This window comes from Molothrus aeneus, chromosome 18 (assembly GCF_037042795.1).
Source record: "Molothrus aeneus isolate 106 chromosome 18, BPBGC_Maene_1.0, whole genome shotgun sequence".
NCBI lineage: Eukaryota > Metazoa > Chordata > Aves > Passeriformes > Icteridae > Molothrus > Molothrus aeneus.
In genome coordinates this window covers 103,601-131,302 of record NC_089663.1, presented here as the reverse complement: position 1 = coordinate 131,302, position 27,702 = coordinate 103,601, and the positions used below count along the sequence as shown (strand labels likewise).

General features: G+C 55.9%; 3 protein-coding genes across 6 annotated transcripts; 2 read left to right on the top strand and 1 right to left on the bottom strand.

Moving 5' to 3' along the window:
- Positions 1-11,085: 11,085 nt before the first annotated feature.
- On the top strand, positions 11,086-13,768 carry PLA2G3 (phospholipase A2 group III). The gene is made up of 7 exons (XM_066561924.1): positions 11,086-11,518; positions 11,583-11,715; positions 11,785-11,919; positions 12,025-12,485; positions 12,596-12,725; positions 12,836-12,970; positions 13,134-13,768. Exons 1-7 carry the CDS (start codon positions 11,086-11,088, stop codon positions 13,333-13,335), a joined length of 1,629 nt encoding a protein of 542 aa, XP_066418021.1. The 3' UTR covers positions 13,336-13,768.
- Positions 13,769-13,865: 97 nt separating this feature from the next.
- INPP5J (inositol polyphosphate-5-phosphatase J) lies at positions 13,866-21,981 on the bottom strand. Of its 4 annotated transcripts, none has more exons than XM_066561920.1 (12): positions 21,333-21,981; positions 20,423-20,533; positions 18,818-18,926; positions 18,134-18,250; positions 17,887-18,062; positions 17,216-17,327; positions 16,707-16,816; positions 16,220-16,409; positions 15,890-16,027; positions 15,440-15,532; positions 15,106-15,210; positions 13,866-14,865 (listed from the first exon to the last, which is right to left on the bottom strand). In XM_066561920.1, the coding sequence occupies exons 1-12, from the start codon at positions 21,938-21,940 to the stop codon at positions 14,344-14,346; spliced, it is 2,391 nt and encodes a 796-aa protein (XP_066418017.1). In that variant the 5' UTR covers positions 21,941-21,981; the 3' UTR covers positions 13,866-14,343. The 4 variants fall into 4 exon arrangements, with proteins under 4 accessions (XP_066418017.1, XP_066418016.1, XP_066418019.1 ...); XM_066561919.1 differs by having other exon boundaries at positions 13,866-14,964; positions 21,333-21,977; XM_066561922.1 differs by lacking the exon at positions 20,423-20,533 and having other exon boundaries at positions 13,866-14,964; positions 21,333-21,978.
- Positions 21,982-25,411: 3,430 nt separating this feature from the next.
- Positions 25,412-27,052, top strand: SELENOM (selenoprotein M). The gene is made up of 5 exons (XM_066562544.1): positions 25,412-25,571; positions 25,656-25,691; positions 25,776-25,810; positions 26,261-26,339; positions 26,429-27,052. The coding sequence occupies exons 1-5, from the start codon at positions 25,431-25,433 to the stop codon at positions 26,639-26,641; spliced, it is 504 nt and encodes a 167-aa protein (XP_066418641.1). The 5' UTR covers positions 25,412-25,430; the 3' UTR covers positions 26,642-27,052.
- Positions 27,053-27,702: the final 650 nt, after the last annotated feature.

Sequence of the window (27,702 nt, the reverse complement as noted above, 5' to 3'; positions counted from 1 at the left end):
CTCATTATAGTAATTATTTGATACTGCTCCACCATCTTCCTTCATGTCAAGCCATCCATCATAGCTTCTTCATTGGAACTGACCAAAACAGTCACCATCTTAAAAACAATTGTAACACCACTGCTAAACCCCTTCATCTACATGTTTAGAAATGCAGAGGTGAAGAACATCTTGACTAAAGCTTTACCCAGGTAGACAAACAACTGTGTCCAAAGATCTTGTCCAGGACTGTCTTCCCCAGTCTAGCATAAAAGAAAAGCTTCAGAGACACCTCAGATTCCAAAAAAGACTTCTGTTAGAAAGAGATGGAACTGTTCTCAGCTCTTAGCTAAGGTAATTAGCATTAATATAAATATTCATTACACACTCTTCACAAACTTCACTTGCATCAACAAAAAGAATTTCACACATCAAAGTTAAAGTAACCACTACAACTGTCTAGAGGCAGAAAATTTACACAGTTCCCACCCCTGGCCCCTCTGCCACAGTCATAACACAGCAACTGGCCACGTCCAGCCCTCTGGTGTTCAGGACATGCCTTTGTTACACTTCCAGAACACAATAAATGTGTGCCAGCAGCACAGCCTCAAGGGTATCTTTGAAAATAAACAATGCTGTCTTTCCAGAAGCCATTTGTGCTGCCAGATTGGCAGTGAGCTGTAATGACCACAACACACACCCAGATGGGCAGGGAATCTGAATCCTTTATTCAAAGAAATGAGCTGGCTTTATACACTTTTTCAAGGCACGGTGTTTCCTTACATGGTAATTCTCGCTATGTGACCTATCCCGTGTTGCCACATCAGCAACACAGGATAAATAAATAAATATCCTTCTATGGGGTGATCCTGTGCTGTTCACCTGTCAGCTTCCAGCAGGCTCCTCTCTGCAGGACTCTGCCATGTGGCACCTCCTCCTCCTCCTAAGGTGAGGCAGAGAAAAGCCTCTCTGTGCTGCCATGTGCTTCTGCAGGCACATCCCACAGCCTGCAGCTTAACTCCATCCCATCTCTTCCTACTGTGAGCCCCTGTTACCACTGGAAGTTCATGAAAGCTCTTTCTCCCTTTCCAAGTGGACCAACTGTGCTGTTTCTTTTGCTTCTGCCTCGGGCTGCAAATACAATTATCTCTTCAGGCTGTGAACCAAAAATGATGGAAGCAGGTACCATACCATAGCCTTGCGTGTCCTCCTCTTGGAAAACAGAGACTGCAGTTGGTGAAAGGAAAAATAAAAGTGGAGAAATAAAATAATAATAATAATAATAATAATAATAATAATAATAATAATAATAATAATAATAATAATAATAATAATAATAATAATAATAATAATTTTTAAAGTAGCAATTGTAAAGGTCTGTCCTTCTGTCATTCTCAACCTCAGAAACTTCCAAATTTTTAAACGCTAATCTCATTTCCCTCTTCTTTCTTTTCTCCATCTTTTTATTTCCTGCTGACTTGTAATTTTACCCCTTGGCCCCACTAGTAAGGTGCTGGGAGGAAAATGACTGAGAGATATCTTCTCCATGATAGATTTATTTATTCAGCAAGAGCTGTCTTTGGACCAGGGCTGTTACAACCTATCCCCAAAGGTAATGGTAACCCAGGTTCTTGTTACTAGATTCTTTGGAGCAGATTAGAGTGAAATGACACTGAATGACTGGTGCTGGGTAAATATACACAAGTAGGGTTTATTGTAGAAAAATGTGATTGCACAGTGTTATGGATGAGTAATGAGATAGTTTGCTCTCACAACTAAGGGGTGAACATTATAGATATGTTAAGAGAAGTTTTATAGATGTATAGTTATGTTTCTGCAATGTGTTCCCCCCAGTATTGTTATCACAGAATTGCCTGGGTATTCCAAACATTTGGGAGGGTGGGCTTGTTACTGTGGTAACACCTGACCTCCAATCAGAATGTAAGAAAGTGATCTCCACCACGGGATGGCAAGGAAGGAGTCGACTGACAAGGCTCTAGGAGAGGCCAGAGATATAAAAGGCAGAGCATCCATTCTGAAGATAAGCCACGTGGCTGGTAGTCATGGTGGGTCTCCCAGCGCTGTAATTTTTCGTTATTTGGTCCTTTTGTTGTATTTTTTTTGCTAAAGTTTAATAAATCTTTAAAATTTTAGAAAGTGAGCTGTTGTTTCTCACAGTACAGGCAAGTAGGTATGCAGTCATTTTTGTTGTTATCTACAGTAATCTGACAAGAGTAAGAAGATCTCATCACCCAAAGGCCTCAAGACAGACTTGGCCTTTTCAGATCAGAGACTGGCCATTACACATCCAAAAGCTCTCCTCCTCCCTTTTGACAAAGCACCCTAGCATCTCCACAAATGGAAGAATGTTTTGAGTCATCATCCCTTCACAGTTCAGTCTCTCAGAAGGGGCCTCCTGGTATCTGGGATGCAGGATGACAAAGGAATGTTCTGCTCAATCCTGGACTTGTCTGTACTCCCAAAGCCCTTTCAAACCACAGTGCTTTTGATTAGTCCTCAGACCACCTGATGTTGCCTCCCTCCCCACCAATCCTTACCCTGGGGCTCTGAGCATTATCTGCAGAGGAGAAACCCTCACTATCAGTCCAGAAGGAGCCCCAAGCCTCTGGCCATCCCAGCACCCATCTGGGACACGACAGGAAGCTGGGGCTGTTTATAAGGTAGATTTTCCACCTCTGACAGCAATGCTAATTAGTTTCTTGAATGTCCCTTGATCTTTGTACCTGAACTAGCCACCTTTGGAGTCCTGCTTGTGTCAAAAAGGCAGGGCAAGACAGAAGAGCAAGATGGAAGAGGTGGCACCAGCTCTCTAACCAAAGGGCAGGTGGCCCATCTCCAAGGCAGTTCAGCACATGGTACAGTGAATTTGGGGCAAAGAGACACTCTGGCTTCCAAGCAAACAGTCTGTCCATTGTCCCCAGCCTGCTGGGGGCAGGCTGTGGATTCCCCTCATGGCCTCTTTCCACAGTCCATCCAGCTTTTCCAACTGCTGAGCCGGTGGAGGACATGCAGCAGGATAAGGCACTTGGTGAGGCAATTGGAGAACAAAGGACAAGCAGGAAGTGTATTGCTGGAAGGTTCAAAGCAGTGGCTGCAAAAAACCCGTGTGGAAAGAAAAACTGTCCAGCTTGCAGGAATTTTGGTGCACATAGGCAGAGATTTGCTCATCTCTCTGCAACTCTGACAATCCACCAGGTAGGTTCTGTGTTTCCAAACAGCTTCTTCACAAAGTAAGTGGATTAGCTTGGAAGGGACCTCTCGAGGTCTTTGCTCCAAGCCCCTTTTCTCAAAGCAGGGCCTTCAGCTCTGACGCGACAGCATGGCTGGGTGCCATTCCCTGGCAGAATGCAGAGCTGCTGGGCTCCCACACAGCGACCACAGCGATCCAAACTCAGCGGAGAGTCCGTGCCGCCAGGAGCTCCCGTACCCCGCAGGGACAGGGAGCCAGCTCTGCCCCGGGCCGCACTTCCCTCCCGCTCCCTCAGCAGCGCCGGCGGCTGCAGGAGCCTCCCGGCCCGCAGGGGGCGCTGCACGACGGCATCGAGCGTCTCCAGCGGTTCGGCCGCGTTCGGCCGGGCCCAGCTCGGGCAGTAGCTCATCGCCATTTCGTGGTCAGGAGGAAGCCTTGTCTCGGCGGAGAGGGAGTGCTGTCCCCTGGACAGACTGGCACAGGTGCCCAGGGGGTTTTCGCTTCTCCCGCAGGTCTGAGCACGACCGCGCGACTGCGGGCCTTGGAGCCACTTCTGGCGGTGGATTCCCTGCTGTGGCAGGGCCGGGAGTCCAGCTGTGGCTTCCATCCCTCTGCCTCTCCTCCCTCTGCCAGGCTGGCAAGGGAACTCCAGTTCCGAAAATCTCCACGTATGAGGTCACCTCGGGGGTTTCTGCCCTGTGCAGAATGTGGCCGACTTGGTAAGGCTTCTGGAGGGACGCTCTACCAGGAAGGAGTCACCACTTGCTGCCAGGACATGCCTGCAGTGAAAGCGGAGCACTCTCTGCCAGGGCTGTGGTTTGTACCTCAGTCATCACCTCGGATCCTCAGTTTGAGGACCTGATAGGTTACATCATCACTAACTGGAATGTGAGTGGAATCAAATCTGCTCACAGCTTCTGTGTTCCTGCAATAGAACTCAGAAAGCCTATGTCCCTGCATAACCCTGAAGTACGTCTTTGCAGGTGGAGGTGCATGGCAACGCTTGAGGGATTCCTCCTGTGTTTTAATTTGTGCTTTCCAAGAAAAACGGCCAGTTCTGCTTTGACCATGATGTGAATCCAAAAGAAATTGATGAAAATCTGCCCTTTTCCTTTCCTGGAGAACCTCTGGCCACAGGGCACAGGAAAGATGACTATCAGCCTCAAGAATGCATCATGAGGTAACTGTGCATGTGGTGTGGCCACATGGTAGAGGCAGTCTGAAACTTGAGAGCCTGTGAAGCTGTTCTGGTGCTCCAAAATGACTGACATGGACACAAGGATGAATTAAAGCAAAGTTGTAGGTGCTGTGAGTATCCAAAACCAAAAACGTGGAGCCTCCTGACCAGCACTGCTCTTTCTTCGGGGATGCTCCAGGGACGGATTTCTGGAAGAGCAGCTGGATTTGCTAATTAACTTGGTGATTTTCTAGACCAGATCCACTCCCCAATCTGCTGGGCTCCCTGGGCTCCTGCTGCTCACAAAACTTAGGTGCTTCTGCAGAGTCACCATTCCTGATGGCTGTACTGGATCAGGCATAGGCATGTTTTGTCTCAATCATTCTGATTTACAACAGGAAAGATAAGACTGTAGGAGAGAGTCCCGTGGAGGTTGGGCAGTGCATTCTTAGCCGATTTCCTGCTCCGCCCTGAGTTTCATGCTCAGTTCCTCCTCCAACGCACTTCCTGCAGGAGGGCTGAAATGGCTGGCTGTGCATGCATGAACAAAAAAGCACAAAGAGTCAAGTTTACAAAAAAGCTTCTACCGGGTTAACTAGAAAATAAAGTGGATCGGGCCCACTCATTCTCTTTTCCCTCCCTTTCTTTTTCACTTTCTTTGTCTCACAACCCCAGCTCTGGACCACCCATACGGCAAGACCAAGATGGGATCTACAAACTGATTATAACCTTTGTTCTCTTTCTCCCTCTTCTGTGTTTATTCCTCTCCTGGGCAAAGCACACTTACCATATTCCACCCCATACTCTGTACTGAACTTTGTTGTGCAAGTGGGAAGTTTATGGAAATGTGTTGTGGCTTGTAAGGCAGCATCCTGTGGAAGTGTGTTATAAGAATTTACAGGTTTGTTGGCCAACACCTTTTGAGTCTAAGTAGTGGGCTGGTTGCCAGAGTTACGGTGACTGTACAATGAAACATAGGAGTTCCTGACATGTGACCAGTGGATTTGTTCAACCTGGTGAGAATTTATGCTGAACATCATTCCCCTGACCAGTGGGTCATGACAACAGCAGCACAGGCCCGGGGTACCATCTTTGGCCAGGGGACAAGGAAGTTCCCAAGTCCCAGTTGCCTTTGCAGAATCCCTTGTGTCAGCAGCATGCCATGTCTCCTGGACTCACTCCATGAATTGCTGCTCTGTGTAACTACCCTTCTTTGTTACTACTGACAACCTTTAACAGCCTGGGATACAGCTGGCCTCGTCCTGCTGCTGGCTGACATCTGCAGAGTCTCTGTGGTGTGACTGTTCCTGAGGCTTGCCCTCTGTAGAAATTGCTGGAATTCCTGCCTTGTGTCTAGGCTGGACTACAAATGACAGCCAGGACAGCAATTTCATTGAACTAAGCCAGGAGAAGTCCAGACTCAGTTGCACCAGACTCAGCTCCAGTGGGAAGGAGAAATTCACTGAGGCCCAAGGCCATCTGACATTAGCTGCTTCCTTTACCAAAAACAGGGAAACTGGCTTTACTGGGAGATGTGGGGAGTTCAAGGAGGAATCATCAAGTTTTTAAGCTTGACCTGCACTCATACCCCTTTGCTGAGCCATACAGTGATGTGGACATGGTGTGGAGGCTGCCGGCCAGGGTGCACAGGCTGCAGCCCTGCCAGTCCCCATGGGGTGCTCGGGGTGGAGCTGGCTGTGTGCAGGGCCCTGCTCTGCCACCTGGGAGTAACAAGCACACACGAGCTGTGGCTTGTTCACCTGACTTTGCAGTAAATGATTCACCCAGTGCCGTACACACTTCCTGCTGCGGGCACCCAAACCTTCCCAGCATTTGTCACAGGCAGAGCTCAGTCACAGCTGTTGCACACAAAGGAAATCTGAAGCATGTGGGAATTTTTTCTCTTGTCAAGCTGCTTTGGTCCCTTAATCTCATTTCCAAAGAGGTGATAATACCAGCCCACAGTTTTCCTTGGACATTGAAAGAAAAGTAACTGGGCTTTCCAGAAATGCCTCAACCCCATGAACTTTCCTCTCCCCAGAGTGCTAGCCCACAGCTCCTGCCAAGCCGCCAAGCATGCTGGGAAGGGGGTCCCTGCTCTGAGTTGCTGCTCCTCTTGCTCTTGGTAAACCCAGCTCCTGCTGATTCATCACTTACCTGACCTTCACCTCGAGTGCAGTGATATGCACCAGTCAGGTACTACTCCTTTCAGAGCTGCTTCCTCCTGGGTAGTTCCCATAATTTAAAGGGACATGTTCACCAGGGCAGTAAAACCAGGTGCATTGATCACAATGGCATGGAGAAATGCCTAGGGACTAAGGGAAAACAGAAAATGGTAGGAATTTCCTCCTACCATCAGCAGGAGGAAAGTACCATCCTCTCACAAGGAACCTCTGTGCCTTGTGCTAGTTTTGGGGTGGTTTTCTTTGTGTTCCTTAAGTCTTGGAGAAAATACTCTCCTTGTATTTTCCTATAGACAAGGCTGGTTATTTACTGCTGGAAGCAAGGTGCAACTCCTTGCTGAAGGTGGAGGTTTTCTAGTCCCTGGCTCAATCAGGGTCACCCAGACAAGGCTGCCCAGGGCCTTCAGGATGCTCTATGACTCTTGGAAAAGACCTTGAGGAGGCTGCAGCTGTGGCTGAGGACCCAGAGCAGGAGATGGCTCCTGTGAGCTGCAGGACCCACAGATGTGTAGAGCCTGACCACCTCCATTGTCCCTACAGCCCAGCCTCATACTGAAAAGAGCTGGTGGAGCCAGCTCTGCTTCTGCAATGAGAATCAGGCAAAAGAGAAGAAAAGTCTGCCCCTGTAGTCCCTTCCCCCTATAAAATTAGACAATATATCCTAGAGGGATGTCTCTTTCCTTGAAGAAGTCTGGGCAGATGCTACATGATGACAACCAGCACAGCCTTCACAGAGGCTGGGGCCAGGCACACGGGCTGTCTTTGCCCAGGGTGGCCTGTGCACCCATGGGCACCAGTGCCACCCCAACCTGAACCAGTGCTCTCCCTAGAGCCAGGACTGCTGGGTGCAGGTGAGTTAAGCCCACCACCCTGGCCTCTGGTCACACAGGGTAGCAGGCAAATGCCACGAAAGCAGCAAAAATGCCTTACTCCCACCACATCCCAGTGTTCCCATCTCCATTAGGCTGATGGAAAGCCTGAGTAGCCTGATACAGCAGGCTGGGGCACTTCTGGCTGCTGTGTGATGAGGGTCCCAAGTCACACAAGTGGGAGAGGGTAGCACTTGTGTGGAGTCTTGGTGCCACAAGGGGATGGGATCCAGATGGGACCAAGATGTCACAGGTGACCACAGCTTGACCCAGGCTCTTCGTTTCCTAGGCAGACAGGTGGTGGTTGTGTTGGCTGCCAGCCTGGGGAGTGCCCACCAACCAGCATAGGGTGGAGAGACATGTGGATGCATGCCAGAGTCCACAGGAGCCCTCAAGGGTCTCCCTGGGTCTGCAAAATACTTGAACTGATAATCTCAAGTCAGGCGTGAAATAACTCCTTTACTCATTCCAACTTGAATTTTGTCTTCCAACCTTCACAAGACATTTTCTCTCATGAAGTTGTTTCCCTGTTCTGCCTTTCATGTTCAGAGCCATGGATGCCCTGGATGCTCTATTGCTCCTTTCCACAAAGCTGTAAATTCCAGCTTAGATCAGTAAAAAGCAGATGGGCTTGTATCCAGTGCTGCAGCAATTCCTTTTCCAGAAGGCAGAGCTGTGCATCTCCTCCAAGGGTGCCTGTCCCCAGGTGACACGAGCAGGCCAGCAGCATGCATGATACACATACAATGGGGAGCCAGTGCTGCTGCTGGGTGGGGTGAAGGGCAAGGCTGGACATGGGGACATCTGGGGGTGTGTCAGCACTGAGATACGGATGAGGCTCCAGGTCTGGCAGCCACTCACACAGTCTGTTCATCCAGCTGCTGCCTGCAGGATGTCTCCATAGGAGGCATCACCCCAATGCCCATGCTGGCCTGGGGAGTGCAAAAGGAGAAGAAATTAGTCCAGCCATGACTCAGAGTTCAGGGCAGATGAAGCCTGATTTCTCCTCTTCTTCAGCCCAAGTAAGCCTAGCTCCAGTCCTGACCAGCTCAGCAGCCTTTACTAGCCTCACTCCAGTATTGGATCTTTCTTGTACTGGGGAGCCCCAAATGGAACATAGCGTGCAGAAGAAGGGGGAAAGAATTGCTTCACCAGCCCATTTCTGCACTCTTGCTGACCCATGGTCCATGCAGGGGACCCACTCCCTGCATGGACCATGACTGCTGGCATCTTCACCAGAGCTCAGTTCTCCCCCACTGCAGGCTCAGCCCTGAGTCCTTGGGAGCTTAGCCGCACGCTGGCCTTGTCTACAGCCTTGAGCCACGTCAGCGGAGCTGGCTGCAGGGTTGGCAGTGCTGCCTGTCGAGTTGGGCAGCCCAGGGCTCAGCCCCATGTCCTCACTATCCAGCCAGACACCAGCCTTGTGCCAGTAGCTAGCAGCAGGGCAGTAGCTGCATGATTACACAGTGGGGAGATCTGCTGCAGAGCCAGCCCTGTAAGCCACTAGTTGCTTGGGCGTTGAAGGCCAGAGCATTAGGCGTCCCTCCTTATCCCCTGTTATCTTCCAGATAAACCCAAACTGGGTTTTCTGTCTCTCACACAGTCATTCACTTGTCAGCCAAGGCTGTCCTGTGCTGCCCCATGGATCCCTCCCTGTGGGGCCCCACAGGGCTGACAACACAACCCAGGCACAGGGCAGCCCCAGGGTGCTGGGCATGAGGGGTCACAAGGCATGCACAGGGCAGCCCCGGGGGCACTGGGACAGGAACACAGCACAGTGTGGCAGAGCCCATGGCAGGAGGGCTCTGTGGATCCCTGTGGGTGGAAAGCTGGTTCTCCCACATCTGGGGCACCCCTGAGCAGAGCCCTTCTCCAGCCTTGGCATGCCAGTTCTGCCAGCCCTCATCCAGCTTCATGAACACAGCTCCCAGGACATGTGACATGTGGGGTGATGTCATGGGTGGCACATGGCAGCCCTATCATAGCCATAAGGTGGACTCTGCCCTTTCTGCAGTGCATTGCTGTCAGGGAAATCCTGATAAGGTGAGATAAGCCTACACTGCCAAGCACCATCCATCAGTGTCTCCCAGTTAGGGTTAGAGCACATGGGGATCCACAGACCATCTCCCCTGCCCCCCCCCCCCAGAACCCCAGCAGGGCAGAGCATCAGCCTGGACACAGACATGACTCTAGACTAGCCATGGAAGAAAAAAACACACCAGAGGAACCTTCCCTTCCCTTCCCTTCCCTTCCCTTCCCTTCCCTTCCCTTCCCTTCCCTTCCCTTCCCTTCCCTTCCCTTCCCTTCCCTTCCCTTCCCTTCCCTTCCCTTCCCTTCCCTTCCCTTCCCTTCCCTTCCCTTCATTCCCCCTTCAGGCAGGGAGGTGCATCTGGACTTCAGTGGGCCAATTCTCCAGAGTGGGGCCAGCATCCTTTTGGGATGCAGCAGTGATGCAGCAGGATTCCCAGACTCACTAGCCACCCTAAACAACACTTCCCTGGGGCACTGGGGCTCTGGGATAGGTGGAGGGTAAGCTCTGTCCCACAGCCCAGCTACCCTCCCAAGGTATTTCCAGGGTAGGGAGATCCTGATTCACAGGGGAATATTGTACCAGCATAAATTGTGGCACCAGCTGGAAAGCAGCTCCACAGGGATCCTTGGGATCCTGCTGGGCACCAGCTGAGCAGAAGCCAGGGATGTGTCCTCATGGCACCAGGCAAAGCCAGGCAGGGAGCACCAGTGGGGAGGCTGTGCTGCTCCAGCTGGGATTACCTGGGCAAGACACAGACATGCTGGGGTGAGTCCAGCAAAGGGTCATGATGGTGGTGGAGCAACTGGAGCGCCTGTACTGTGTGGAGTGGCTGCAGGAGCAGGGTCTGCCAAGGCTGGAGCAAAGGAATTTTGAGGGATCCTGCTAATACACAGGCAGGGAGGGTGCAAGGAGATGAGAGTTTGTCTCTTCCCAGTGATGTCCAGTACTGGAACAAAATGCAATAAGCACAAACTAGGACATGACAGGTTCCTTTGAATATCAAGGAACACCTTTGTACTGTGAGAGTCACGCCTCAGTACAGGTCACAGGAGGAGTTGCCCTGGGGGCTGTGGTGGCTCCGTCTCAGGGATCCTCAGCTCTCAAACAGTGTGATCCTGGGCCACGGGCAGCTTCTGCTGGGCTGGAGAGGACAGTGCTCTGTGTCCTGACTGCACACAGTGGACACTTGAGCAGGGACATGGCTACAGCCTGTGCAGGGCACACAGATGGTTGGGCACGCACTGCACATGGGCATACACTCACACACGAGTGTGTACACTTGCGTTCAAGGTGAGCGTGCAGGCACCAGTGCACATCTGCACACACCTGCATCCAGGGTCGTGCACGTGAGAGCACACTCGTGAGTGCCCAGGGAGAGAGCGCGTGTGGTGGGGTGCGTGTAGCAGGGGGTGCCCGGGATGGGGAGTGCCCGGAAATGGCGGGTGCGCTGGACGGGGGCGGTACGCGGGATGAGGAGCCAGGGTCGGGAACTCCGGCTGCATCCCGCCGCTCTCCCCGGGGCGGGGCGGGGCGGGGCCTGCGCGGCGCGGGCCAATCAGCGCTGTGCTCGCCGTCGGGCGCGGGGTTAAAGCCGGGTGCGGTTGGGGGGGGGCGGGGGTGGAGTGGCGCGCGCGATGTGGGCGCACGCGGTTCTGGCCTGTGCGGCACTGTGCGCATGCGCACGCGCTTGGCTCGGCGGGCCCGTGTGCGCGCGGGAGGCGGCGGGCGCGGGCGGCGCGCGGTACGTGGCGTTCCTTAGCGCCGGCACCGCCACCGGACCCGCGCTGGTCGAGAGCATCTGGGCTGCCCCCGGCCGCCTCCGCGCCTGCTGGGCCCGCCGCGATCCGCGCCTCGCCCGTGCCTTCCGTGCCGCCTGCGTGCAACGCCCGCCTGCCGCGCCCGGAGCTGCGCTGCGTGGGGCCCTGTCCGCGCTGTGGCGGCGTCGTGCTGCCTGCACCGACCCCGTGTCGCCGGGACCGCAACGCCGCCGCCGCCGCCGGGGCTGGACGCTGCCAGGAACGCTGTGGTGCGGCGCGGGGAACTCGGCGGGGAACTGGAGCGAGCTGGGTACGGAGCGGCGGGGGGCGGCGGGAGCACTCGGTCTCGCTCCGGCTCATCGGCGCCTCCGCAGGGCTCTTCCGCGGCCCCGACCGGTGCTGTCGGGAGCATGACCAGTGCTGGGCGCAGATCACGGCACTGCAGTTCAGTTACGGCATCCGCAACTATCGCCTGCACACCGTGTCCCACTGCGATTGCGACACCAGGTGAGCCCAGGGTGTGAGGAAACGGGGAGCTTGGGGAGCCCGCCCTCCTCACCGGTCCCCTGCCCTCAGGTTCCGGCAGTGCCTGCTCGCCATCAACGACACCGTTTCCAACATCATCGGCGTCACATTCTTCAACTTGTTGGAGGTACCGTGCTTTGTGCTGGAAGAGAGCGAGGAGTGCATCCAGTGGCACTGGTGGGGCGGGTGAGTTCCCGGGGGTGCCCCGGCCCTCAGCGTTTCCTGCCCGGCTGTCTCCTCGGGCACTGACTTGGTTGGTGTGCAGGACCTCACAACACGTGGTGTCCCCAGGTGTGAGCGTTATGGAGTAGTGCCTCTGGCCAGGATGGTGCAGCAGAATCAGTACCACCCCAGCCTACCAGCAGAGGAGAGGGGCAGCCCCACTGTGCAGCCCCCGAGCAAGGGAAGGAATTTCTCTAGAACAGGGCGTAAGCGGTTTCGACAGGAACTGAGGGCAAAGCCTGGGCACCGCCAGGCACGGAGACATAAGACAGCCCAGCAGCCACAGGGCCCAGGTACCCCTGCGTCAGCCAGGGACAAGGCTGAGCTCACAACCAGGCACCCAGCAGTGCAGTGGGGGCTAGAGCCTGGCCGTGCAACAGCATCGACAGTGTCAGGACAGGATTTGGTTGGACCAGAGCAAGGAGCTGGAATCTCAGCACATCCTCGGTGTGGCAGCCTTGGACCCAGCCCAGCCACAGCGCAGTGTGGAGCCACCCCCGTACCAGCTGTGAAGGGGCACAGGCAGCAGGGTGAGCTGGTACTGTGGGCAGCATGTGCACACCACAGCTGGGGTGGCCCAAGGCCTCAGGTTGGTGGGGTCATGTGCTGGGGGTGCCCATTACCTCCCCACTGTCCTCAGGCCCGGGCAGGGGGTGCAGGTGCACAAAGCACCTGGGTAAGTGTGAGCACCAGATTGCACCCCATGAGATGAGGTACCAGCTGCACAACGTGGACAGCCAGACACTCTTCCACTGCAACTGCACACGCAGGTGTGAGTCCAGGAGGAAAAGGCCACTGTGTGCATACAGTTGGGGATCAGAGGAGGTGGGATGCTTGCCCTGGCCAGCACCTGGTGACATGCGCCCTCCTGTGCCTGCAGGCTGGCACGGTGCCTCCACAGGGCAAGGGACTGCAGCAACATGGACTTGGGTGTCCTGGCTGACCACATCACCATGGACTGCTTTGTGCTAGAGCTGCCTGCTGCCTGCAGCCCAGGCAGGGGGTCACAGCACAGGTAAGTGCAGAAGTCAAGAGGCCAGGGCCTGGGTGGGGCAGGAAACCAGTAGTGCAAGCATTGGCCCCTGCTCTGCTGTGCCACAACCAGGCTGCAGGGCAGGGGCAGTGGATGTTGGTGCTGCCGGGTTACAGTGATGCTCACAGCTTTGCTTTTCCAGCAGCTGTACCATGATGACCAGGGCTGTGCTTGTACCTGCACAGCAGCTCAAAAAGATTCTAAGACGCTGGGGCCCTCCGCATGTGAGCTCCAAGGCCAAGCATCTACACGGGAAGACACATGCCAGGGGAGGTACCCTCTGTGAGCAGGGCCACCAGCATCGGGTTGTAGAGCAGACACCAGCTTGGCCCCACACAGTGCGTTGATGACACCCAAGCAGTGCTGCCTTGGGGAGGAAGATGTGCTGTGCAGCAGCTGGGAGCTGCTTGGGGGCTGGTCCTCAAGTCAAAGGATGGCACTGAGCATGGCTGTTGGCATGACAGCATGGAGCTGGGGACCACAGCCAGAGCAGGCAGAGGGACTGAGAAGCCTCTCAAGGAGCTGTGGCTGCCATCCCTGAGTATCAAAAGCAAGGGGAAAGAAATAGGAGGGCTCAGGAAAGAGGAAACTCACTGTCCTTTCCTGGTATGCTCTGGGGCAGGGAGGATGGCAGGGCACCCCACCCCTAGATTGGTGACCCTTCAACTGAGGGACCTGAGCAGTGAGGTGTAATCCTGACCCTCTTGCCCAGGCAGGGTAGGAGGGTTGAGGTCAGTACCTGAATGCAGCAGAAAAAATAAAGGGTGGGTGGTCAGAGCATTGTATATGGTACAAGAGTTGAGCCTGCTGTACCCTCTTGACACTGTGGCCCCCAACCCAGGGGTGATCCTGCCCCCAGCAGTGAGCACAGTGCAGCTGGGGTGGGCAGGATCATTTATTTTGTCACTTGCACTATGTTCAGGCTGAGGCACAGTAGTAGAGCAGGGAAGGAGCAAGCTTGATCTCCGATCTCCAGGCTACCCTGTGGTGGTCCTTGCTCTGTGCCTGTCACCATTCCTGCCAGAGCCCTGCCCTGGCCTTTTGTGCCACCTCAGGTGTGAGGCCAGCACTCCTCCCATGGGACAAGAGTCCTGCACTTGGAAGTTCATGAGAGGTTCCCCAAACCGCATTAAACCAACTTTGCCCACCCTCCCCTGTGTGGTCACCTCACAGCCCAGGCAGGAGCTTGGGCTGTGGGGGCAGCGGGGCAGCAAGGAGGGGGCCTCTACCTGCCAGGCACACAACAGGGGTGAGGAGTCACTGCAATAAATAAGGGAGGGAGTGTCTCAGCAGGGAAGTGGCAGAGGAAAGCACACAGCAAGCGCGCTATGGGGAGGAGGAAGGGAGCCACTGCATCAGCGGCCCATGGCACAGCTATGTCTGTCCAGTTCCTGGGGGCTGTCCCCCTCCTTTGGGGAGGTGCCACAGCCTGGGGGGCTGGTGGCGCTCATTCTCCGGCAGGGATAATAGCCCTGGTCTGCACTCTCCTGCCGCCGGCCCAGGGCCTGGTTAATCATCTCCAGGCGCAGTGCAGGCAGCAGGCCCAGGTTCCGGGGGTCAGCCCTGGTCAGGGAGCTGTCAGCAGAGACACGCCGGAGGCCACTTTGCTCCTGCACAGTCTGGTAGAACGAGCTGCTGTCTGGGCTCTCAGCTGCCTGTCCCAGCTCCTTGCTTTTGACTTCATGGTGCCCCAGCTCCTCATGGGGCAGATGGATGGTGGGGATGCTCCTGGGGAGGCTGCAACGGCTCTGGGGTGAGGGACTGCGGCTTGTACCCCTGTCCCGGCTTGATGGCCGCAGGATGAGGCCCTGGAATTTGGCCAGGCTGGGGCTTCGGCTCCGGTGACGTTTCATCTTGCCTGGGCTGGGACTACGGGACTTGGGAGCCAGGAGGACAAGTGTACTGTCATCCTCTTCTGAGCTGCTGCCTGAGCTGTCTGTAGAGCTGCTGCCCTCCTCTGACCTGGGTAGGGAAATCTGCACCCCTGCATCAGCACTGCTAGCTAACCCTCACAGGGGACTGTTGGGTACCACACCAGCTGGCCTCCCCCATCCAGAGACCCCCCCGACACCCTCCTCTGCCATCTCCATCCCCCCTCACCTCTTGGCTGTGCTCACCTGGAAGGGCTCAGTCACACCAGCAATGCTACTGGAGGTGTTGCTGTAATATCCAAGGATGTACTCTCCGTTCCCCTTGGGCAGTGCTTCCTCAGAGAACATCACCTGCAGCCCAGAGAGACCTGATGGGCACCAGGATTGGCACACGGGTGCCCCCCCTGCCACCTCCAACCCCAGCCAAAAGCACAAATCTCTGCTGCCAATACCATGAGCCTGCTCCATACTCAGCAAAAAGCAGTAACAAGGTGCCTGCCTCCCCCATCCAGGGGCACAGATTGTCCCTCTAGTGTGGGGCAGAAGTGCCAGCAAGACAGCAGGGCTGGCCCCAGCTCACCTGTGCACACAGCTGCTTCTCCAGGCAGCGCTCCCCATCATCACTCCTGGCCCAGACATAGGACACGTAGTCTTTAGGGTGCCGAAACCCCACCTGTGCACAATACGTGGGACAATACAAGTGAGTGGGACAATGTGAGCCCCGATCGGCACAGTTACTCTTCAGTCTCCTGTTGCTCAGCTGGCTCTGCTTGCAGAGGGTGACCCAAAGCTGCCTTGCACCCCCCTGCAGCTGTGCCCTGGGGTGCTGTGGGGCCCACAGAGCAGGGGGAAGGAGGAACTGCTGGACCAGAGCCTCCTGAAGCAGGACCACATCATGATGCCAGGGGAAGGGAGGGCACAGCTCCATGCCCTCGCCATGTTCACTGGTGGGGGTTAGCTCAGAAGGGACCCCGCAGTGCTGTGCAGTGCTCCCCACTCCCTCCAGCCCCAGCAGCCCCCAAGCCCCTACCCGGTAGAGTCCTATCCAGTCCCAGGAGCTCCGGTGGAAGCCAACAGCCATCTTGTACCTGACAACTGCTTGCTCAGGCCTGCTCCACTCATCAGCCACATAAATCTCAACCGGGGGCTTGTCCACCTTGGAAGCAAACTGCCAGAGAAAGAGCATGGCAAAGAGCTGCCTCTGCTACCCAGGGACCCCATGCACATACCCACAGCAGCCCCCAGTAAGAGGTAAGGGAGCTGAGCTCGCCAAACTGGAGTAAGCTCCCCACACAAAAGGCCTGTCCTTCCACCCCTGCAGCTCCAGCCTGTGTTCCCAGCAGCCCTGGACAGTGCTCACCTGCACGGCAAAGATGGCAGCTACTGGCTTGTGGTCGCTGACGGTGTATTCCATGTGACTGCAGTAGCACAGTTGGCTCACTGACAGCACACCCTGGCTGGGCCGGTGCCCACCTGTGCCCAACCCCTTGCTGGGAGGTTTTATCTTCCACAGAATGCGGTCAGTCCAGGCAGGTTTTCGTTTCTTGGCACTGCAGGGCAGAGAAGAGCATCTCTTGCCTGGCAGGGGCAGTCGGCTCTGACCCAAACTGCCTCCCCCTGGCACTACGGCACATGTGGGCAGAGGATGTGGCTCATCCTGGCACTCAGCACAGCTGCTGGGACAGACCTGTGCTGGCAGCAGCACTGCCATCACATCACAGTCCAGCCTGTGCCCACCCCAGCACGGCTGCTCTCCCCACCCATCCACACCAGCACCTACACTGGCTCTGAGCCCCACAGCTCCTGCATCTCTCAGCCCCACCTCATGCCCAGCTCTGCTCTCCTACCTGCTGTCATACTTGTTGGTGCCCACATCAAACTTGAAAGTAGGTGGGAAGTTCAGGGGTCCCTCCTGGAAGCCTCTGAGAACAGGCCACGTGTTTTTGGCAATGTTCAGCTGTGGGGAAGAGAGCACATCAAGGAGCACAGCAACCCCCATAGCCAGACCCCTCCGCAAATCCTGCCCAGATCTCCCCACCCTCACACACTGTGAAATCCCAGTCCCATTCCTGCCAGCTCCCACAGCTCTCAGGGTTTGTCTATGCCAGCAGCTAGTCTGTAGACTCAATGCCTCAGCTCTCCTTCACACACTCATGAGGGAAGTGTGCCCAGCTCCATCCAGACTGACCTGGGATTCTGCTGTCCCTTCCTCCCCCAGAGACATGAGAGCCAGGGCCCTTTGTGTCCTATGGGTTGCAAGAGGACGTGCCCTGACCAACAGCTGCATGGGCAGTTTTGGGGAGAGTCGATCACTGCTAGGGTTCCAGTGTAGGCTGGCAGCACACCCATCCCTCACCTGATCCTTCTCCCAGAGCTGGCTCAGGACATTGCTGTCAATGGCATACTTCACAAAACAGATGTCCAGGCTCTCAATGCGGAAATTGAGGTCCCCAAACCAGAACACGAGGCTGTGGATGGTAGCAAGGGCAATGGGCTGAAAGGGCTGAGGCTACCAGAGCAAGGGACAGCAGGGGAAAGATGTCCCCAACCTGGGGGCAGCCTTAGCCCACAGCACAGGTGCTCTTGGGAACGCTGGCACAAGTCACTGCTCAGCCAGCAGCCTGGCCAGCTGCCAGGATTCTGTAGGTAGGACCAAGCACCATTAGCCAAATGGGCCAGACTTCCCCAAACTGAAACCAAGGGTGGGAATTTCCACACGAGGCACCCATTGGATTCAGATCGCAAAGCCAGGACACAGGGACAGAGCTAGGCCCTCTGACTGGTCCCAAACCCCAAGAGTGCTAGTAAGGCAGGAATTGTACCAGCCCTGAATGTGGTGAGACCAAGATCCCTCTATAAACACCTACCCCACCATGCTGAGTCCATGCTAGGCCAGCTCTGCAGGCAAGACCAAATCTCCAAACTGTGCTGGGATGCAGGGGAGACCCCACACCCTACATGGAGGTGGTCAAGGACTAGGACTGGCACTAGAGCCCAGACTGGGAAGCAAAGTGGTGGGGTACGCACTCATGGTCCAGGATGCCGTTGGCCACAGGCCCCTCAAACTGCTGCATGTGCAGTATGGTGGCAAAGTCCTCCTTGCGCTGTTCCGCCTTTTCCAGGTGTGCTGGCAGGTGGCAGTTCAGGAAGCAGACCATGTGGCCGAAGATGGAGAGACGAACACTCACCCCACCCTTGTTGCCCTGCACCAAGAGGATCCCATGACTCCTTGGGAAGCCAGCCCCTTGCAATCTCCCCCCAGGGCCACACTCACCCAGTATCCCCCCAGCCCTGTCCTGGTGCAGTCTGTCTGGATGTCCTGAAGGAAGGGCAGGTGGTAGTACTTGGCAAATACCAGCAGGATCACACCTTGCATCCTCACTGTGCTGACCTGGAATTGGAGCAAGGGCTGGAGTAGGATGGTAGAGAGCCTGGGGACAAGGGGACAACTCCCCTCACTCCAGGCCATGAGGCAGTACCTCCACCCTTTGTGTGCCCCTCCATCCTACAGGTGACTAACAGCACATTTGGGTCAGAGATCTGTGCATACCCTCCTGAGCACTGACATCCAAACCTGAACCTCAGTGATGCTGGGCTTACATATGCTCTGAGGCAAATGCCTTGGGGAGCTGAGCCTGCCCTGAGTCTCGCAGGCTGTTGCCAGCAGCACCAGCCAGTTCCCACATTTACCTCCTCACCCTGGTTCAATGCAGGGGGCAACATAAAGCCACCCCAAAGCACCAGAGGGGAAGCATAAGCACAGAAAGGCAGCTGGGTGGCACAAGCCAAACAACTTGCTGGGTGAGATGCAACAGCAGTCCCTGTGGCCTGGATGGCTGCAGGCTCTCCCTCCAGCCAGCTCTCCCACTGCACCTCCCTCCCAGCTTTCTATTCCTATGTCCCACCTGCCTGGCAGGCAGAGAGAACACCAGCAGCGAACTCCTTCAGGACTCCTTACCAGGATGAAGTGGAAGGGGCTTAGTACATCCATGAAGAGTTCACTCCACTGATCTGTGAAGAGGGCATCCTTCAAGCGTTTGTTTATCTTTGAGTTTACCTCCTGCAGCCTGAGAAGAAATGTACAGGTCCTTCAGCCACACCAGGAAACCATCTGTGTCCCAGTTAGTGAGAACTTGGGAGAGGTGCCAAAGCACAATACTGGGCAGCAGGACAGGGTGGGAAGGGCAGTTCAAGGGAAGACACTGATTTTGGAGCACAAACCAGCCACGTCCTTGCTCCACTGATTCTGGGCCATGGGGTGGCAGGAGGCCACCTCCAGGAGGTGGCCTCCAGGAGGCGGCCTCCAGGAGGCTTTGGCCAGGAGGCTTTGGCCCTTTCTAAAGCAGAAGCAATTAAGCTGCACAGGGTTGAGCAGAAGCCTAAAGCCCATCTCGGTGTGCAAGAGGGGCTTATGGGGCCTTTCAGTCTCTACAGAGAAGTCATGTCCCAACAGTACAAGGTGTCCAGATGTATTTGAGCTGCATAGCTCAGAGCAGCAGCAACCAGAAAGCTAATAGTGCTCCTCCTAGCTGAGCAATTAATGAAGAGAAGGAAAAATGTCCACAGAGAACAGCACAATCAGGAAATGTCTTGCCAAAAAAAAATCGAGCACTTAGAGCACAAAGACACAGGTCAGAGGAAGGACACAGCTAGGCAGAGATGCCAGGAAGTGAGCAGTAGCAGGACACCCTGCCCTGGCCAGAACACGGTCCCAGCAGGTCCCTAACTACCAGCTACATCCCTCACCCCATCCATCCAGCTCAGGTTGACCTCTGCCACCCACACAGACCCACTCCACTGGCCTGTAAGGCTGAGGGGACTGAGAGGCTGGCTCCAACATAGCTCCAGCAGTGTCAGCCTTTACACCACTATGCACCTGCAGCTGGGAGCTCGGGGGCAGTCCTGGAGGCAGATCCAGCTTTTCCACCTCATACCTATAGGCAGAGGCTGCTTCCTGCTCCCTGTGCAAAGACAGCACATCCCTGGCCTTAGCAGGAATTCATACACTACTGCAGTCCTCCAGGGACAGCCACCCTCACCTCACCAGCCTCAGCACAGTGCTGTGGTACCGCCCTCTCAGCACATCTGTGTACCAGGGCCATGGAGCCAATCCAGCCTCGGGAGAACAGATCTATGCCCTTGATGCCTGCATACCACATGCAAAAGCACAGAGGAGGAGAATGCTCTCAGAGGACTTGGCAAGGTGAGTCAAATGTCTTGACAGACCTGACCCAAGGACTGCCACAGCTCACAGCAAGAGCAGGGCTAACTTGGTCCAGCATAGCCAACCTCAGGCTCGATGAGTATTGAAGTCTAATCAGTACTCAAAGGTTTCAGTTCCTCTCAGCACTCCCATTTTTACCAGGAGCTGAATCTCCATCACCTTTTCTGACATGCTATCATTTGTGATGCACACCCCTCCCTGCTCCCCATGCCCCAAGGGAGGCTGGGGCTGCAGCTCTTCCATTCCTTGTCCCCCAGGGCTTTGGGGATTCCCTGAAAAGGGAATTCACCAGAGGGGGGGAGGGGAAGGAAAAGGAGGAGCTGCACCTCATCTTCTTACCCAATGGCGATCATGTCCACATCGTTTGTCTCGCCCGTGTTGAGGTGCAGCAGGGATGTCACATCATTTGGGGGCATGGCTGTACCTACGTTCCAGGTGACCACTGTGATGCTTGGGAGGACAAAGGAAGAACAGGCTAACATGAAGGCTCAGACGGGTTCCTTGTAACCCTGTTCAGCCCCCAGATCCACCAAAGAAGCCTTTTGCTGGCAACAGAAGTAGCCAGGGCTGAAGCTTAGTCATGGCATATATACAAGGTCCTTAACTCCTGTATGAGAGAGACAGATCCTTGCCTCCAAGATCTGCACCTGAAATTCTAGAAACCAACACTAAGAGCCCTCGTCTTCATCACCACTAGCTGACACAGACAGGCTGCGAGACAGGGTGTCTCTGGAAACCCCCTCCCTTCCCGAGGAAGGCTCAGGCTCCTGGGGAAAAGGACCCGGATCTCAGTTCCCAGCCCCTGCCAGCCACAAAGGCCAGGGCAGCGCATGTGACAGCAGTGCTGCAACCCCGCAGCGGTGTCCTTCACCAACGCAAAGCAACATCCGTCACAACACATTAATGCCCTTGCGCAACGAGCACCAGCAAAGGGCCCGCAGGCTCTTTTGGTAGTGACAGGAGCCTCAGTCACGGGGGAGACGATTCAATAGGGAAGGAGAGCTGCGCCACGCTAGCCCCGGTGCTCGGGGACAGTGGGGGCAGGTAGCACTCACTCCACAGTCGGTGTCTCTACCATGACATCCCGCACGAACAGTGCGCGCCACACATCCTACCCGCCGGGATCTTGCCTGCAGCCCCGCACCCCAATCCTGCTGAATCCGCCACAGCGGGAAGAAGGGGCACAGCGGGTGCTGCTCCCACGGCACTGCGAGCCCCGTCCTCGCGAGCGCCCCGCGGCCCCACTCACCGGAACGCGCCGTCCTCCGGGGCTCGTCCCGGGCAGTCTGGTAGCAGATCGCAGACGGCGCTGGGGCCGAGACGACCGAAGGGCCGGGCGAGGACGGGCAGCTCTCCCGGCTCCGCTCGGGGGCTCAGGCCCGCCCACCCGCCGGCAAGGAACTCGCTGGAGACGGCCTTGGGCAGCGTGGGGGCGCGGGGCACGGCGGGGCCCGCCCAGGCCGCGATGTGGTCGCTGGACTCCGCTTTGGGCAGCATCTCCCGCCGCTCCGGCGGGGCCGGCGCGGGGAAGGTGACCCGGCCGGGCGCTGCCGGGGACGGGGGACCGCCCGGGCCGGGGGACAGCAAGGCCGGCAGCGGGAGACCCTCGGGCGGGGTATGGGCCTGGGGCCGCTCCTCGGTTCCTGCAAGCCGCGGGCAGCCGTGCCCGAAGCCGTGCCCGTCCGGTCGGGAGCTCCTACGGCCGCCCGGGACGCCGCCGCCGAGGAAAGGCACCGCCGAAACCCCAGCGTCGGGCGGGAGCCGAGCCGCGCTCCCGGGGCCGCGCGGGGGGCCGGGTCGAGACCCCGCGCCGGAGGCCGAGCCCCGGTCGGCGCTGCCGCGCCGGGCCGGGTCCATCGGCAGGAGAAGACCGGAGCGACCCCGGCCCCGGCCTCGACCCGGCCCCGCGCACCTTGCGGCCCCGCCCCGTGACGTATCCACACAGTGACGTCAACGCCCGCCACCTGCGCGGCGCCTCAAAGGCGCAGGAGCGGCCCTGCCCCTCGCGCACCTGCTGCTCCGCCCTGCTCACGTGACGGCCCGTGCCTCGCCCCGTACGCCGCTCGAAAGCCTTTCCTGGCGTGTGCCTGCCCCTTCACACCTGTCCTTGCGTGTACACATGTTCATGCATGTTCTTGTGCATGAACACCTGTCCTTGCACACCTGTCCTTGCAAGTGCACATCTGTCCTTGCTCATGCACATCTGCCCCTGCAAATGAATGCCTGCCCTGGTGCATTACTGTGTATATGACTATTCACCACTGAAGCTGTTGTGTCAGCTTGTGCCAGATATGTCTGTGGTCTGTTGCAGAGTGTTTGCATTGTTGGTGAGCACACGCACCCTTGGGCAGTTGTGTGTGAGCGTGTGAGTGTGTTTGTGTGTGTTGTTGTGTCTGGCTGTGTGTGTATTTACAGATGGGCTGTGTGTGCTGCATGTGCATCTCTGTGTGTGTACTGGTCTGTGTGTGCAGCTGTGTGTGTGCAGCTCTGTGCAGCTGTGTGTGTAGCTGGGGATGTGTGTGTGTCTGTGCAGCTCTGTGTATGTGGCTTTGTGTGTAGGTGCTGCTGTACCTGTGTGTGGCAGTGCCCATGTGCTCCAGTGCCTGTACAGCACTTTGTACAGGCAGGTCTGAACACCTGCACTTGGGGTGCACACATACACAGGAATCTGGGTGACAGGTTTATCCTCATCCTGTGCCTGCTACAGTGTCTGGGGAAGGCTGGAGCTTGAGGAGGAGAAAGAGCCGGGTGAATTAAGGAGTGAGGCAGAGGAGGATACTGGCCAGAGAGTATAAGATCCTTGGATTGCCATGGGATTCAGTCAGGAGCCAAAGGAACTGTGGGAAGTCCCTGCCATCGTGAAGGGGCACTTGCAAATCATTTGTGATCAGTGGTGGCAACTGGGAAAGGACTGAGGAGAGTCGATGTCACTGCTCTGCACTGGACACAGCACTCCAGGGGTAGCCTCATAGGAGCCTCTGTGACCTCCTTTGGCCTGCTGACAACACCCCCCAATGCAGCTCAGGATGTCATTCACCTGCTTTGTCCCGAGGAGATGGTGAGCTCATGGTCAGTGAGGGTCAGGGTGTGCAGGGTTGTGGGGGTGGGGTGCGTGTGTGTGTGTTGGTGTGTGCTGTTGGTATGTATGTGTTGGTATGTGTTGTTTCTGTGTCGGTCAGTGCAATGGTGTGTTCTGTGTGTATGTGTAGTTGTTTGCGTTGCTCTGTGTGTTGGTGCTGTTGGTGTGTATTGCTCTGTGTGTGTTGGTGTTGTTGGTCTCTGTGTGTTGATCTGTGCTCTACTGGTGTGTGTTGCTCTGTGTGTGTGGTGCCATTGGTCTGTGTGGTGCCAGTCTGTGCAGATTGTGTGTGTGTTGGTGTTGTTGGTCTCCATGTGTCAATCTGTGCACACTTGGTGCTTCTGTGTGTGTGGTGCTTTTGGTGGTGCTGTTGGTCTCTGTGTGTTGGTCTGTGCACGGTCGCTGTGTGTTGCTGTGTGTGTGATGCTGTTGGTCTGTGTGGTGCCCATCTGTGCACGGTTGGTGTGGTGGGTTTCAGGGCTGGCTAAATGCCAGGGCACTTATTAGAATATCCTTATTCATTTCCTGCTGTGACATAGGATTAGGAGGAAGGCAAAGCAGACTTAAACTTGAAAAGGGTATAAAGAAAAGTTTATAACAGTAACTAAAAGAAAGAATAATAAAAATTCTAATAAAACTTAGAACATTTCTCCCCCATAACCTTTTCTTTCTCTCTAACAATGTACAGAAACAATTCAGTTTATTACTTTTAGAATAGTCTTTCTTCAGTTTACTTAGGGAGAGAAGTCTCTTGTTAATATATGAAGACTGCTCTATAAGAAAACAGTTCTCTCCTGGCTTTGAATTTCTATTAATAGTAGCCACCAGGAAAATCTGCAATTGTGAAGTCCTTCCCATTTTTCACAGGTTCTCCCACAGCTGTGTTTATGGGCCATGTCAACTTATGGGGTACTGTTTTAAAGATGAGCTGCTTAAGAGCAAAGGTTCTCTTCATCTATCATTGAAATCATAATTTCTGGGAATAGAGGTCTTCTTTTCTCCCTGGGGGCACAGGGTCTTCATCACTCTTTTCTCTCTCTCTGTATAAACTTCTTATGGGATCACAGCTACTTTAACATCTGCTTACTTTAGCACAGAGGCCTTTGCTAGATATCTACCATTTGAATGATTAATCTCCCCAGACTTTTCAATGCATTACAGGGAAAAAGAGCCTGATGTATCAATTATATTTTTCTCCATATCTTTATAAGAGTATTTTCAACCTAAAACTAAAGGTATCTCTTTATCCCTCCCTCTGGCACTTGACTTCTTCATTGACCTCAGTGACTTCATGCTATTTTGGTACGTGTTTGCACTCTGTCCTTTTCTCTCACTCAAGGGAGGACTAAAGCACTGAAAGAGTTAATATCTCACCCGGGGCCTGCAGACGGTTACATGGCCCTGGCCAGGCTCTGTAGCTTGCAGCCGGAGCTGCGGCTGGGCTGGAGGGGAACGCAGTTAGGATCTCGGCAGCCAGGCCAGGACACAGCAGCAGCACACCGGGGACTGATGACTTCTCTTCCCCCTGTCCGCTGGGTGCAGGTGAACCTCAATGGCAGCAGAATCTTGGCCGAGCCAGCCCAGCCCCGGCTGCTCCTGGGGCCCAGCAGACCCCGCTCGGCCTGGGCTGGTGGCAGGGCAGGGCTCGGTAGCAGCAATATGTCAGCAGCCGCAGCCGCGGCCCGGCCTCGGCCCCGCGGCCTCCCCTTTCCTTGCCCGGCAGCGATGGGGCCCGGCGGGCGCCCTGGAAAGGGGCTCGGGCCCGCGGCAGGGGCTGCCCGGCTCGGCCTGCCTGACACGGGCCCCGCCCAGCCCGGCCTCCTCACCTGCTCTCAGGCCAGAAGGGAAAAAGACTCTCCTGGGCTTTTTTGTCTTTAACAGGTATCTTCACAGAGGCGTGTACAGTTTCCTTAGTAGTTTAACAAATTGTCAGTTTTCAAAACTAATTACTGAATGATCTTTTTGTCAGACACAGGGGAAACTGCTAGCAGCCTCTTTTAGAAAGTCACTTCCATGACTGCCTCCAATATAAAACCGCGACAGTTGGTCTGTGTGTTGCTGTGTGTGTCGCTGTGTGTCGCTGGTGTCGCTGTCGGTCTGTGCACGTTGAGCGCTCGCAGCTCTTACGCGCCATTCACAGGGTGCGCACGCGTCTGCGCGCGAGACTGTTAGCGTTCGTGTGCGCACGTGTTTTGCGCGCGAGCCGCCGCGCATGCACGGCGCCGTGCGCGTGCCCGTGGCGCGCCGGACGTGGCAGCGGCGGGAGCGATGCGGGCGGTGCTGCCGGGGCCGGGGCCGGGGCCGTGGCTGTGGCTGCTGCTGGCGGCGGCGCTGGCGGCGGGCAGCGGCTCGGAGCACCCCCGGCTCCGCGAGACCGTGCTGCAGGACCTGGCCCGCGGCAAGGTGGAGGTAAGCGCGGGTGGGGACCGCGGGACGCGCCGGGGGCGAACCCGTTTTCCCGCCGGGTGCCTGACAGGGTGTCCTCTCCCGCAGACCTGCGGTGGGTGACGGCTGAATCGCCTCAGGGAGGTACGTACTGGGGTCGGGCCGGGCCGTGGCGGGGAGTCGGGGCTTCCCTACGCTGAGCCGGGCCCGACTGGCCATTCTCCGCAGGTGAAGGCGTTCGTCACCCAGGACATCCCGTTCTAGTACCTGCCGGCAGCGGCTGCAGCGCTGGGGTCCGGATGGGATGGGATGGGATGGGATGGGATGGGGGATGGGATGGGTGAGGGACAGGATGCAAGGGAATGAAGTATGGGAGGGGATGGGCTGAGGGACAGGATGGGGTTTTGTGAGGAATGAAGGACAGGGTTTGGGGAGGAGTGGAGAATGGGTAGTTGGGGAATGTGATAAAGGATAGGATGGTATTACATGGGAAAGAGGATGGGATGGTAGGCAGTGAAGGATGGGATGATGGACCAAACAGATGGGATGGAAAACCACAGGATATGAGAGAAGATGGGTTGGGATGGAGGATGGTACAGGATAGACAGGAATGGGATGTGATGGAGGACAGAAGGGGATGTGATGAAGGATGGGATGGTATAAGGATTGCATGGGCCTGATCAGTGCTGCCCATTCCTTGACACATTGCCCAGCCATAACCTGGAGATGAAACACCTGCCTGGTGCTGACCCTGAGCTTGTGCTCCTCAGCCTCCGGTATGAGGAGCTAGAGGTGAGTGGGCAGTGCGGCACCTGCTGCCACAGGGCCTGGGGTGCTCAGTGCCCCACAGGTGCCAGGCTACAGCCCCTGTCTGGGTGCAGAGAATTCCCCTGAGCGACATGACCCGGGAAGAGATCAACCAGCTGGTGCAGGAGTTGGGCTTCTACCGCAAGGAGACGCCTGATGCCCCTGTGCCAGAGGAGTTCCAGTTTGCCCCTGCCAAGTCTCTGCCAATACTGCCGCCCCCCCAAGCACCCACTTCTGATGGCAAGACCCCACCCAAACATGACAAGGAAGAACACCCAGACCTCTAGCAAGGAGTGGCACCCTTAGGACAGGGTCCTGCAGCCAGTCCCCACTGCAGGGAATGAGGGCGTTATGGCAGCTGGACATGGTGTCACAGGGTGGCAAAGGTTTTCCCCCCCACTCTTGCTTGTGTGCTGGTTGATGCCCTCCTGTCCTTGGAGCCCATTATCCTTGGCCAGTCAGGAGGAGCAGCATTTCTTGCAGTCTCTTGCTGTGCCCAGATGTTTAGCTGCTCCCAGCACTGGGCAGCAGTATCCTGCCTGCATGGGACAGGATGAAACCCTCAGCAGAAAGCACCAGGTGCTAAGGGTAGATGTGCTGAGTCCCAAAGGTGGGAGAGCTGTCCCAAGAAGGGGACTTTACCCCCCAGCAGGGTTTATGTCATAACCACCTCCTAGTAAAGCTTTTATTTGCAGTCATCTGCATTGTGTCATCTTTTCAGAGGGAGCTCGGTCGTGTGCATCCCAAACTGCTCTGTTCCAAGGACAGCTGGGTGCCCCAGAGCTTCTCACAGAGATAGAAGATGGCACAGTCATAATCACTTCTGGTGAGCCATATACCAACCTACAGACCAACTGTGCTGCTCCTGTGCCACCCCTCCCCAGCCTGATAGAGGGGTGAGGGTGGTGGGCACCATGGCATGGGATGAACTGTTCTCACAGGGTGCAGGAGGATGGGCATGAGCCCATGAGTGAGTCCTGCAGTGTTGAACCAAAGCCCCATGGCTGCACTGGCCCAGTTGGAGACATCTGGCCCTCAGCTAGGGAAGGCAGTGGGGCACAGCTGCACTTGACCATAGTCTTGCTGGCCATGTGGGAGTTTTTCCCTGTGCCAAGCCTGGGGCAATAGGGGGCAGTGAACCCTGGTCTGGGGGTGGCTCAGCTATGGACATCATCAATGAGGTGAGGAGCACTACATGCCCCAGTGTCCGTCTGGGCTGGGTAAGCAATTGAGTTGCAGGTAGAGAGGCCTGCAGCAGCTGGACTGCCAGCGTTCCCCAAGCACTGTGGTGTGCAATATGCCACTGGCAGAAGGACCTGAACCAGAGGCATTGCCCTAGATAAACCTT

Bases quoted from the DNA above. Each gene is read 5' to 3' on its own strand.
- PLA2G3 (XM_066561924.1), top strand. From the start codon at position 11,086: ATGTGGGCGCACGCGGTTCTGGCCTGTGCGGCACTGTGCGCATGCGCA. The intron at 11,519-11,582 runs GTACGGAGCGGC...GCGCCTCCGCAG, and splicing joins GGGGAACTGGAGCGAGCTGG to GGCTCTTCCGCGGCCCCGAC. The intron at 11,716-11,784 runs GTGAGCCCAGGG...CCCTGCCCTCAG, and splicing joins CACTGCGATTGCGACACCAG to GTTCCGGCAGTGCCTGCTCG.
- INPP5J (XM_066561919.1), bottom strand. From the start codon at position 21,940: ATGGACCCGGCCCGGCGCGGCAGCGCCGACCGGGGCTCGGCCTCCGGC. The intron at 16,817-17,215 runs GTGAGGGATGGG...TCTTCCCCACAG, and splicing joins AGCTCTGGGAGAAGGATCAG to CTGAACATTGCCAAAAACAC. The intron at 16,028-16,219 runs GTGAGCACTGTC...TTTCTCTGGCAG, and splicing joins CTGCCATCTTTGCCGTGCAG to TTTGCTTCCAAGGTGGACAA.